Consider the following 13,881-nt stretch of genomic DNA (forward strand, 5'->3'; position numbering starts at 1 on the left):
TATTATCATTCTGAAAGAAATGACCAGCAGGATGATTTCAGAAAGGCCTGGAGAGACTTACATGAACTGATGCTGAGTGAAATGAGCAGGACTAAGAGATCATTATATACTTCAACAACAATACTATATGATGATCAATTCTGATGGCCGTGGCTCTCTTCAACAATAAGATGAACCAAATCAGTTCCATTTGTTCAATAATGAATAGATTTAGCTACACCCAGCGAAATAATTCTGGGAAATGAATGTGAACCACTGCATAGCATTTCCAATCCCTTTGTTTTTGTCCATTTGCATTTTTGATTTCCTTCTCAGGTTAATTTTATATTATTTCAAAGTCTGATTCTTTTTGTGCAGCAAAATAACTGTATGTATATGTGTGTGTATATATATATATGTATATATATATATATATTGTATTTAACATATATTTTAGCATCTGGGGGAGGGAGTGGAGGGAAGGAGGGGAAAAGTTGGAATAGAAGGTTTTGCAAGGGTCAATGCTGAAAAATTACCCCTGCATATATCTTGTAAATAAAAAGCTATAATGTGATGGATGCTACTTTCATGGACCTGATCATGGAACTGTTGACAGAATTATCACTGCTCATTCTTTTGATATAATCTGTGGCTAGATTACTAACCTTTTCCTTAGGACACATAATACAGGAAAATACTAATGCATGGAGAAAGTTAACCAGGTATAGAGACTCACCAGAACTACAATGTTCTTCTGTGTAGAGATCTTATTTGGTTATCTTGCTGTCTTTCCTTCCAAAACACATAATTCAACTACTCTGATATAATGGTTCAACTTAATATCATTTTGGAGGCTAAGGTTCTTCTTGTTTTTGATTTGCTACCTATAACCAGCTATAGAATGGGAAAGATATTAATATCTTGTTTGAACTTTTGTCAATAGCTGTTGCCTTCTTGCCCCAGATTATCTGCCTTGCTTTCCAGTTTGTGATAACAGCTGGAGTCATCTTCATTTATTTCTGTTCCTTCAACAAATGTTTAACAAAAGTCAGTGCCTTATATCTGCATAGTAAAATGTGGTGATATTTCCTATAGTCTTTTTTTTTTCCCCTGAGGCACTTGGTAAGTGACTTGCCCAGGGTCACACAGCTTAGAAAGTGTTAAGTGTCTGAGGTCAGATTTGAACTCAGGTCCTCCTGACTTCAGGGCCAGTGCTCTATTCACTGTGCCACCTGGCTGCCTCCCAAGCTATATTCTGTGGAATTCAGAAGCTCTATGTGATATAAGTAGGAGGTTCTATATGAAAATGTTGATATTTATATTATCCTAAAATATCAAATAATAAGTTATCTTATCAAAATATGAATACAAAATATTCATTTTTGGCATGAAAATATATGTATAAGTTCTTTAAACCAACATTATTGGATTTGGCTATTTGAAACTCTAGACCGAATAACCAAATTGGTTTGGGAAATACTGATAATATTATATAGAATGAAATAACTGAAGAATCTCTTAAGATACTATAAATTTCAAGCTCCTTATTTTATAGAAAAGAAAATTGAGGCTTAGAAAGGAATTTTTCTAAGCAGAGGAGCTGGGACTTAAATGGAGGTTTTCATGCTCCAGATCCATTATTCTTTCCACTATATCATGATGTTTATTTTCATTCATTTGTTCACTCATTTATTGAGAACCTACAATGTGTCAGGCTCTTACTGGGAATACTAATAGGAAAAGATCACTAGTTTCTGCACCAAACAAGCTTATATTATGTTGGAAGATTATATATATATATATATATATATATATATATATATATATATATGGCAATTAATTACCTCTGCAGGTAATTAATTTCTTAATCTGTAAAATGAGGGATTTGGAAAAGATTATCTTTAAAATCCCTTTCCTATAAATCCTGTATGAACCTGAGAAATAAGTGTGATAAAATTTAAGTAAATTTTTAAACAGTTCTGTAAGAAAACTTCAGAAGGGAATGATTTATTCTAGGAGAATGATTTAAAATGGACAATATGGACAATACCCACATGAAGTTGTTGATCTTTTTTATTGTTCATTGAGGTGGAATGAGTTACTAATGTAAATCAGCCTTCTTGTCATCATTCTTCTACTAGGGAGCCAGTAGATCTGAAATCAACAAGGAAAAGTCTAGACTAAATGTGGGGGGAAAATCCAAACACAAAAAATAGCCAGATTCAAAATCTGGCAGCAAACATTTCTTCTTTGATCACAAGAACTTAGTGATCCAAGAATGGATACATCAAAGAAAAAAAAAAGAGATTCCTCTGTCACTGGACACAATTTCTAAATTCTGCTTAGATGATCTAAGTTTTTGTTTCCAGTTACAACTTTTCATGAGACATGTAAGAACAGATTTATCAGTAGATAGTCCTTTTTTTTCATAGAGAACTTAATTAGTGAATGATTGAATGGTGTTCCTTAATGATATTAAAAGCACTTCTGCTCTCTAGACTTATTTCTCTTCCTGTAAATTTAGAATCTTATCAAGTCAAATTAATAAGCATTTGTTAAAGCCTTACTATGTGTAGTTTTTCACTAGGAATTGTGTTAATCACTAGGAATACAGATATAGGCAAAGACATAGTTCCTGTTTTGAAGAAGCTCACAGTAAAATGGGAGAGACAAACCAGTTAACATGCACAAACATGTTATATATAGGAGAAATTAAAAATAATTAACAGAGGGAAGGCACGAAAATTAGGAGGTTGAAAAAGCCTCCAGAAGAAGATGGGATTTCATTTGGGATTTGAAGGAAGCCAGGGAAGTAAGTGAGCAGAAACAAGGAAGAAAAAAATTCCAGGAATGGAAGATAGCCAGAAAAAAATCTGCAAAGCTGCAAGATGGAGAGTCTTGTTCAAGGAACAAGGAAGGTGTGTCACTGAATGAGGGATATAAGTGAGTAAAGTATAAGAAGATAGAAAAGGTAGGAGAGGGCTAAATTATGAAAAGCTTTGAATGCTTAATAAAGGATTTAAATTTGATCTCGGAGTCATTAGGAAGCCACTAGAGTTTATTGAGTAGGAAGCTTGGTATGCTCAGACTTTGCTTTACTAAAATCACTTTAATTGCTGAATGGAAGATAGATTGGAGTAGGGAGAGACTTGAGGCAGGCAGCCCCACTGTTAGGCTATTGTATTTTGTGGTTCATGTTATTGAATTGAAAATTTTCTAACAAAAAAAGGAAAAACAAGATTAAATCTTTTGAATATTAATGTGAAAAGTTATATGATCCCAATTTTGGCTTTATAGAGTCACATGAAGACATGCTCTCAGCCTTTACATGAAGATACCTTTGGTGGACATCTGAAAGTTGGGTTGGCTCAGATTGCAGCCATGGAAATCACAAGAGGCAACCACAGGGATAATAAATCTGTTATTCGCTACCTCCCCTGGCTCTATCATCCTCCTTCTGCAATGCAACAAGGGTAAGTTTTTTTTTCCCCAAAAAACTTTTGTGTTTTTTTAAAATTCATTTTCAAAAAGGGTGACATGGAAATTCTAGGGAAAACTCTCTGGTACTTGCTGGAGTAACTAAATGTACTTGGGATTTGTAGAAATGTTCTGTGATTGGTATGAAGTATAAGATAAGATTTACCATGAAGCAGTGTCTCTTATGAGCCTTTGGCTTCGTGATTCAGCAGCATTACTGAGCTCAGAATGTGAAATGCTTTATAATATTGCTGTCAGGGAAAAATTGCATATGCTTTTTTTTTTATTGTATTCTATGAAAATAGGCCTTAAAAAACTGATGATTCTTCTGAAAACTCTTTTGACTATTTAGCATATCTAGTGGCAAAATTCAGTTAATAATCTTCCCCTTTTCTTATTGCAATCCTGTATCCATATAATTAGGTATATTCTTGCTCTGTTTTATTTCACATATAATCAAATTCAGATCATATTTGTTAATTTGAAAATCACAGATAATAGAATTTCACTTTATCTTTTGATCTAATGTACTGATTAAATACTTGTTATATGTTTTTATACTGTGGGGGGCCCAGAATCTAGTTTTTCTCCAAAGGTCTAGCTATCTCACTGGGAAGACAGAATTAATGTAAGAGAACAATTCTGACTAAACTATATAGTACAGGAAGTAAAACAGGCAAAGGGATGGAGGGCTTACTTTCATGGAGGAGATGGAATCTAACATGGTGGAGGTTATTTCATATGTGAGTGGAGGTGTAGGGAACATAAATAAATATGCCACTTTCAGAGAGCATTTTTGGAAATTGTGTTTTGAGGAATGATAAGAGGTAAGAAAGAGATCTTTCCTTAATTTTTGGAAGAGATATTGTGCTAGTGAGTAACAAAGTGGTTGAATTTGAATTTCACCTTCTTTTTATAATGGAGGAGTAAAAGGGGGCCTACTCTTGAGGTCTGTTCATCAGTAGAGAGGATTTTGTTCTCATAGTTTATGAGAGGAAGAGTTATTGGACCTGGAGAGCCCAAAGGTCCAAATGCCAAACAAACTTGGTCCTACTGCCATCTCTCTGAGTGACTTCTTCTTTGTCATGGATCACATCTCATCATGGCTGAAAGGAGTGGGGAAGAGTCCCTAGATATCTGTCAGTACTATTCCCAGATATGTGTGACATGGTCTGAATTACACCACCTCTCAGAGCTTCATTTCAGTCATCCACAGTTCCTTAGGTTCCGTTCAGCTCTAATGAACAGGATAATTAAGCCAGAATAATTTATTGAGCATTCATTGTATGCAGAAGAATATAATAGGTAATCTAGACCTAAAATTGAGATTTGGGATTAGTAAAGAGAACTAGAATAGAACATATATAAATCATTTGTCAGTTTACCTTTCTTCCCTTCCTGTTTTATGTGCTGATTTTATGACCATTCAAATTTGTTCATTCATTTAACATATATTCTTCTGCTTCTAGAGAATGGAATCCATGCATATATCACACATTTCCTTCTTCTCTTGTAGACCTAAAGAATTCATTGAGTGTGTTTCTCATATCCGCTTGCTGTCCTGGCTGCTTTTGGGTTCACTCACACATAACTCTGTGTGTTTAAATCCCTCATCTCCCTGTATGCCAATTCCTCTGGATGCAGGGTCCCATATTGCAGATCATCTTATCGTTATTCTGATTGGATTTCCTGAGCAATCAAAGGTAAGCAATTTCCACAGGGTTGAGACCATATGCATCAAAATTGCTAATGGAAACTCTTATCAGCCAATTATGTTTCTTCTGGGAAAGAAAATGCATCTTATCATTTCCCTTCCTTTGTATGTTCGGAAAACAACTGATGCCTTATTTCAAGCTGTTTAAATTTCCAGACTTCTTTTTTCCCCTTAAGTTTTTATTCAGTTTACATTTCTCAAAGTGTCTTTATCTATAAAGGCAAGCAAGAGTTGGCTTCCTAGACATGTCAATGTCTCTATTACAAAAAAGGGTAATTATCTAAAATATAATAATAATCCTAAAGTAGTTTAATAAGGAAAAAATCCATGTCTGATCCAAACCTCATGGGCTATTTTATGAGTACAAACCTTCAGAGGCACATAAAATTTGACCTAGGCATTCTTCCCTAACCTCCCACTTAGTTTCTCACCTTTGTGCCATTGCACAGACTTATCCTTAACTGGATCGTAGTTAATCAGCAAGTTTTAGATACCTGCAGCTTTGTTCATCACTTCATCCACTCTTTCAATCCCTAGTTTACTGCAAGGTTCAGCTTATGTGCCAACTCCTAAATGAAGATTTCCTGATACCCCAGTTAATGTTGTCCTCAGATTATCAGGTATATATTTAATTAGTTATAGGCAGTATGGCCTCATGGCTAGAATGCTGGGATTGGAGTCAAGAATGTTTGAGTTCAAATCTTGCTGTGGAAACATACTATATATGCTTATACTATATACTTAACCTTCCTGGGTTTCAGTGTCTTCCTCTCTAAAGTGGAAATAGTACATATAGTACATAGGATTTTTGTGAGAATTAAATGGGATAATGATTGTAAAATCCTTTGTAAACCTTGAGAGACAGCATGACATAGTTAGAAAGCTTGATGCAAAAAGATCTGATTTCAAATCCTGGCTTTGGTATTTGCTTTCTGTGTAACTGTAGTAAGTCATTTCTTCCCAATAGAATATAAACTTTTTGAAGACAAGAATGTCTATATGTGTGTGTTCACAAGGCATGCAGAACAATGCCTTGAACACATTAGTTACAAGACTAGTCTTATATAGTTAAGAAAATCATTATCTAGTCATTGACCTGCTGAAATGTATTTCTCTGAACTGTCCTTGGGACTGCCTTCAAATATTTTTAGATTGAGAAGACCTGATAAAAGGTGCATGTCATTGGTATGGCCTCCAAGAGTGTTTCTATGCTGCCTAGGGACATTTGAGGAGGATAACAGGAATAACAACTCATATTCATACAGATTTTGATGATTTGCAAAGATAAAAAAGAAAATAAGGCTCTGTTGGGAACTCACTAAGGCTGCCTTGAATTCACTTAGTCAAAAACAAAATGCATAACAATTGGTTATATTTCTATGGTATTTTACAATTTCCAAAGTGATTTTGCAAACATGACATTATTTGGTACTAGGAGGCAACAGGGTAGATTGCCATTGACTTCATGAGGGAAATAAGGCTTATACAGGTGAAGTGACTTGTCCAAAATTGCACAGGCAAGAAATGAGGGAAACAGTGTCAGTCTGTTTTTATTTTTATTTTTCCTGCTTTCAACTCCAGTACTTTTTCCATGCTATCCACAGAGAACCAAAAGAATGTATCTGTCCTTAATAGTCATTCCTTTATTCATTCAGCAAGTCTTAAATACCTGCCAGAGCCAGAGAAAATACAAAGAAAATGATGATGCAGGTTCTAGTCTCATAGAATTTACTGTATATGACTGCCAAGTTGTTACAAATTAGAGCCAAGCAACTGCCTCCTCAGAAACTGAGGAAAGACATAGGGGCTAGGTTGGCAAGTAGATTATGGTAGGCAAAGGTTTTTCTAACTAGGATAAATTGTTCTTGAGAAGAGGCATGAAGATTCACTTTGTGGCTTAATATCCCATTAATAATCAGGTAAACTTTATAGAGGATATGGCTGATGAATTTGGAAGCAGATATTTCCACTTGATTAATAAATGTCTCTGAGTAATTCATCTAACTCCTCAGTATTTTAGTTTTCTCATTTCTAAAATGGGTATAATTCTTGTTCTATCTACCTTGAAAAGTACTTTACTAAATAAAACACTTAAGGTGTTTTAGAAGTATATTGATATTATTCCTGTCTTTCCCCTAAATTATTCAGGGATGGAAATTTCAGCTCTTCACGGAGAAAGGATTTAATCTGCCAGTTAAAGGAGCTGAGGTAGCATGCTTTATCTCTGAAGAGCTGCTTTGTTCTTTGATCACACACTCCCACTGACTTAGTGAGGATCAGACAAGAATGAATCATAAATTCATAGGAATGGAATAGCATCTTTATCCACTGATGCCTTGAATCAGATGCATAATGCCTATAGCTTTAACACATCATGCAAGCTACTTGTTGGGACTACCTTGGGATGCAGTATGATACTTGAGCATAGCATCTTCCTCTCCTTTGTTCTCCTTTGCAGACATCTGTGTTACACATGTGTTCCCTCTTCCATGCATTTATCTTCGCTCAACTATGGACGGTCTACTGTGAACAAACTGCTGTTGCGCCCTCTGTCCAAAATCAGAATGAATTTAGCTTTACAGCCATCCTCACTGCATTGGAGTTCTGGAGTCGCGTCACGCCGAGCATCTTACAGCTAATGGCACATAACAAAGTGGTGAGTTCAGTACCTGCTCATAAAATGTCCTAGTCTAAGATGTGATTGCATTGTGATAATAATAAATAAGAACTGATATTTAATAGCATTTTATACTGGCTGGGAAATCTTAATCTCACAACAGTGTTTGGATGGCCTTTGTTATTCCCATTTAACAAAGAAGAAAACAAATTCAGAGATGTTAGGTTGCATATGCAGTGGAGTCTTATCACTATTAAATGGTAGAGTAAGGGCCAGAATTCAGATCTTCTGACTCCACTGCAGTTATACCATATTGTCGTATTTGCCAAATGAACCCAAAAACTTAATGAAGGGAGTTTTACTTGCTTCTAATACTCTAGAAGCAAAAGTAAAGGAAGAAGTGGATGTTCCTCTTCTAACACAATCATTCCTATATAACATTACCCCCAGATAATTTGGTTTTACTATGATGGGATTTAAGTGCCTTCTGATTTTTTCATTTCAAGTCATATTCATTCAAGACATGTTAAAAACTTTTTTCAATTAACAAAAATAAATTTCTTCTCTCTCCTATCTCCTCCCTCCCCAAACATTGGGACAAAAAAAGGGGAAAGCAAAATTCTTATAAGGAACATACATAGTCAAGCAAAACAAATTCCTACATTCGCCATATCCAAAAAAAATGTATGCCTCTTTCTGTATTCTGAGTTCATCACTTCTCCATCAGGATAACATGATTTACCATGAAATTGTGATTGGTTATTGCATTGATCAGAATTTTTAAAAAAAAGTCATACAGAGGGAGGATTTTGGGGAAAATACAGAGTAGATCAGAAAATTCTAAACTTTCCAGATATCCCTTGCCAACAAGATAAAATAGCATCTCAGAGCAAGCCTAGAATGGTAAAAATAAACAAGAGTTGGAGCATTACAGTGGTCCTCCTAAGACAATTGGAAAAGATAGGAAGAAAGATACCAGGAGGGAGCTTTGGCCCATGTGAAGTATAAACACCAGTTCTGCTGAAACAAGTAGTCCTGGAATTCTACTCCCATTGGGAATGAGTTAAAGAGGAAATAATACATATATATCCAGAAGTGTATAAAAGTCTTCTAAATTCAGAAAGAAATAAGTAAGGAATGAAGGAGAAGGGAGAAGATAAGGGAGGGAGTTTTAGAGGGAACCCTACTCACATCAGATCTGAGTTAAAGAGAGATCAACATAAACATTTACAAGGGAATAAAAGTCTTCTAAATTTATAAAGCAATAAGAAGGTGAGGAAATAGGATAAGGTGGCTATAGAAGAGTGTGTACATTAACAAGACTGAAATAAGGTGTGTAGATTAATGGGAATGATATAAAGAGGGGAACAAAACTTATATTTGGAAAGCTCTAAAATCTAAATTTCAATAGAACAAGAGGACAAAGTAACAGGGTAGGGAGAGAGGATAAAGGGAGGGATCATTGAGGGGGGAGTAAGTTAACTAAGAGATAAAATAGCAGTTGCAGTTAAGCAGAGTAGTCAGGAGGGATAGGAAATAAGCAATATATTTATTATGTACAAAAAGTTTAAAAAATAGATTTAATCAAAAGAGAAAAATAGGAAAACTATTATGTTATCCATATTAATTAATATTGTGTTAGACTATTTAAAATAAGTAGATATATTGTGGTGTAGGAAATGATGACTTGGTGCAGTTAGAAAAATATATAAAGGCTTGGACTTGTGAAAGCAGATATCTTCCACCTTTAGAAAAGCAGAGGACAAACAAGGATAGTATGATCTTACATAGATGTATATGAATTCAGATATCTGTGTAAATGTCTATATGTGTATATGTGTATGTGTACATGTGTGTCTGTGTGTGCATGTGTGCATACTTAAATGTGGCCTTCATGGGGGAGATGGAGAGGAGGAAAGGGAAAAAAAAGAATAAAGTACATGTCAGAGAGAAAAAAAAAAAAGCAAACCTACAAGGAAGCAAAGAAAAAATGGACAAGTCTGAGCATAATGTGTAGTGTTTATTATAGAGGCTTTCTTGAAAGCCTCAACATTTTTTTTGCTTTGTATATTGAATTTTCTTTCATGCTCTGCTGTGCACATCACACTATGTTTTTATTTTCTTTTCCTGTTTTGTCTTTGCTTAAAATTAATTAATTAATTAATTATTTGAAAGGAATAAAAGGCCTTACATGTTTTCACACAGATTTCCTTTCTTCCATTTTGAGTTGTTCTTATGAACTACCTATTCAGAAAGAAATTTAGAGATGTTTGTTTAAAATATTTATTCTCTTCAGAATAAAGAGTATAGTGCCAAAATCAGATCTGGGGCACTCCAATAGAGACTTTTGTCCAAGTTCGCTTCAGCCCATTAAAGACTACTTTGGAAGTCTGTCATTTTAATATAGTATTCATTCCAGACTCCTCACTCTCTCACACACGCTTGCCCCTGCCAATCTGTTCTTAAGGCCTGTCAATTTTACTTTTGCAAAATTTCTTAAATAAGTCCCCTTTGCTTCTTTGATACTGTCATCACTCTGGCACAGGCCCTTATCATTTCATGGCTTTGTTTTGTTTTGCTTCTGCATTAGCCTGCTGGTAGGTCTGCCTGCTTCATCTCCACCCAAAATCATCCTCCATTCAACTATTAAAGAGATTTTCCTAAAATTCAAGTCTAATCATGAAAACAGCTCTATTCAATAAACTCCAGGGGCTTCCTGCTGTCTCCAAGGAACAAACATAAAATGCTCTGTTTGACATTCGAAGCTCTTTATAACCTAGCCCTTTCTTACCTTTTCAATCTTCTTATACCTTAAATCTTGACATGTAATCTTCTGTTTCAATGACAGTGACTTCTTGGCTGTTCAATGAACTCCATCTCTTAGCTTTGGGCATTTTCTTTGGCTATCCTCCCATGTTTGGAAAGCTCTTTACTCCCAACTACTGACCTTCCAGGCTTTCTTTAAGTACCAACTAAAATCCCAACTTCTATAGGAATCCCTCTTAATTCCAATGCTTTCCCTATGTTAATTATTCCCTATTTATTCTATATATAGCTTGCTTTGTATATATTTGTTTGCATGTTGTCTCTTCTGGTAGATTATGAGGTTGTTTAGGGCAGGAATCATTTTACGTTGCATTTAGTGCAGTGCCTGGCTCATAGTAGCACTTAAATGTTAATCTAGTAGTTGATCATGCCTACCACAATTTGTTTAGCCATCCCTTTCCAGTTTTCACTTAAAATGGAGTTTCCATCATAGTAAGAAAGAGCTCGTTACCTCCTAGCATAGTTCATTGCACTTTTGGATAGCTCTGATTGATGGAAAATTTTTCCTTGGATCAAACCTATATCTACTTCTGTAAATTCTACCCATTATTTGCCATTCTGTCACCTGTCTGTCCTTTATAATATTCATTAAAATATTTGAAAATAGCTATTATGTCCCATATGTCTTTCTTTCTGTAGGCAGAACGTCTCCAGTTTTTTAGGCATGTGATCTCAAAGTTCTTAGATATTTTGGCCATCCACCTCTGTACTTGTTACTTCTTTAGTTTGTTAATATCTTATCTAATTGTGTTACCCAGAGTTGAACATAATATTCCAGATGTGATCTGTGTAGTGGAAGGTATAATGGAATCATTACCTCCATCCAACTAGACAGTATGCCTCTTTTAATGGACTTGAGATTACATTAATTTGAAGGGGTTTTTGGATGATACATTGCGTTATTGACATAGTGACATTATAGCCTTCTAAATTCCTTTGATCTTTTTTCCCCCAAAGAACTGTTGTTTAACTAAAGCTTTCTCATTTTGAAATTAGGAAGTCAATTTTTAAAAACTAATTATAGCACTCTATATTTATCTTTATGAAATATTTCTTGTTTGATTTGGCTCTATAATCTTACCTGTTGAGAGCTTTTTGGTTCTTGAATATCATCTTACATGTTTTCTGTATCTTTCACTTCATGTCATTGATAAACCTGATAAGCATGCCATCTATGCTTTTCTTCAAATCTTTATAACAATGTTGATTAGAATCATGCCATCACCAGAACCCTGCAGTACTCCAATAGAACACTTTCTTAATTGACTTTAACCCATTAATGATAATGTTTTGAGTCTGGTTATTTAACTAATTTATAATCAATCTAACTGTGCTATTATCTAGTCTGTGTCTCTCCAATTTATATACAAAAGTATTTTGATAGAGTTTGTCAGATTTTTTACTGAAGCCTCTTGAATATTCCCTTAATTAGCCTATCCTTTCTTACCTCTCCTCCAAAAAAAAGGCTAAAGTTAATTTGACTAGACCTTTCTTTTATTTTATGTTATCTTTATTTATTTATTTATTTATTTTAACATATCTTTTGTTTATATATCCTTACATTTCTTGTACGAAAGATTTTAAAGGAAAATGAAAAAAAATTGGCTAAGCAAAACCAGTTAATAGTTCTGTTTAATACTATGTGCAACATTCCATATACAAAGTTCCCACTTGTACAGAGAAAAAATGTTGCTTCCTTTTCTTAATTTGTTTCTCTGATTTGGCTGGGCCATTATAAATTACATATAATTTAGATTTTTTCATTTACATTATTGTTATTTTTTACTATATTGTTTTCACTGTGTTTATATCATTCTGTATGCATTCAAAAACATTTTAATACTTCTCTTAATTTTTCATACTCATTTCTTAGTATATAATAGTATTCTATTAATTTCATGTACCACAGTTTGTTTAGCCATTCTCCATTTAATGGGTGTTTGCCTCTTAATCTTTGCTATCACTGAAAGTGATAAATATTTTGGTGTGTATCAGATATTTGCCATGATTTGTTATTGATGAAGCCTTGAAGGGTTGCTGGGATCACCACTTCCTTTTCTAGATGTTTGTTGTTTATTTGGAAATATTACTCATGTAGGCCAGAATTTGTCAGGAATTGAAATCAAGTTCCTCAGCCTGTAGTTTGGAGACTCCATCTTCTTTTCTTTGTACCACTTTTGATGATAATTGTAATAATAATGGTAACCCCTCACTTTTCATATAGGACACTTCATATTGTTAAATCTGACCCTGAACATTTACTAATTCTATGACCCTGGGAAAATCACTTAGTTTCCTCATCTGTAAAATGAGCTGGAGAAGAAAATATCAAGCCACTCCAGTAACTTGGCCAAGAAAACCCCAAATCTGGTCATGAAAAATTGCCCACAATTGAAAAAATTGACAGAACTGTATTTGTGTAGATGATTTTAATTTTTAAATCTAAATTTAAATTCACCCCTATTACCATGACAAAGCAGATAGGAAGCTAGATCTGCAGCCAGTCACAAAAGTAACAAAAATGAACGTTTATTAATGCTGTGTATCTGGAACCATGTTAAGTAAGACAAAAGTTATTAAAAGACAAAAGGGAAAGATTCTCATTCCTCAAAGAGCTTATGTTCTAAAGGATGATGTGGGTTCACATCCTATCTCTGACTTTGGTTAACTTTTTGACTATTGGGCAAGTCATTTGGCAGTCATCAACATGATATTCGTATAATGTGGAAAATTGTTTGTTTTTGCTTCATTCTGCATAGTTGTTATGAGTATTTTGTTTTGTTTTGTTGCATTTTAGCCAAACTGCTTTTCCCTGTTCATAATATCCCATTTTCTATCTCTGTACCTTTCCATAGGGCTATCCCCCAAGCATGAAATCCTCACTTCCACTTCCCCAAATCCCTTTCCTCCATCAAGACTCAGCTCAAACACTATCTCTTTCACAAGGTCTTTGATATTACCATAGTTATTATTGCTCTCTGTCTAAAATTTCTTGTAACATAACTTTTTATGAATTTTTATTTACTTATGTACATGTTGTTTCATCCCAATAATATGGAAGTTCTTGAAGGGTTGGGACTGTGCTGTTTTTATTCTAATACCTAACAAAGTGCTTTGTTTGTTCAGTGGTATAATGAACTTAACCTCAATGATAACTGAATATTTCTCAAAGACCATAAAATATAGACAGGTTGCTTGGTGAGAGTTCCAAGGAAGTCCCAGGTCCTTGACTTATGCTATAAATTTGATCTTGTTAGATTGTTTCTAG

The 13,881-nt window shown here is 34.4% G+C and overlaps 1 protein-coding gene across 13 annotated transcripts in view; it reads left to right on the plus strand.

The window, feature by feature from the left end:
- Positions 1 to 13,881, plus strand: part of UNC79 (unc-79 homolog, NALCN channel complex subunit) — a 318,327-nt gene that overhangs the window by 288,950 nt on the left and 15,496 nt on the right. For all 13 annotated transcript variants that reach the window (XM_074289679.1, XM_074289683.1, XM_074289680.1 and 10 more), the window contains 3 exons: positions 3,277 to 3,452; positions 4,973 to 5,159; positions 7,629 to 7,826. In XM_074289679.1, coding sequence (XP_074145780.1) covers positions 3,277 to 3,452; positions 4,973 to 5,159; positions 7,629 to 7,826 — 561 coding nt within the window. The remainder of the gene's footprint in view (positions 1 to 3,276; positions 3,453 to 4,972; positions 5,160 to 7,628; positions 7,827 to 13,881) is intronic.

Source organism: Sminthopsis crassicaudata, chromosome 2, assembly GCF_048593235.1.
Source record: "Sminthopsis crassicaudata isolate SCR6 chromosome 2, ASM4859323v1, whole genome shotgun sequence".
Taxonomy (NCBI): Eukaryota; Metazoa; Chordata; class Mammalia; order Dasyuromorphia; family Dasyuridae; genus Sminthopsis; species Sminthopsis crassicaudata.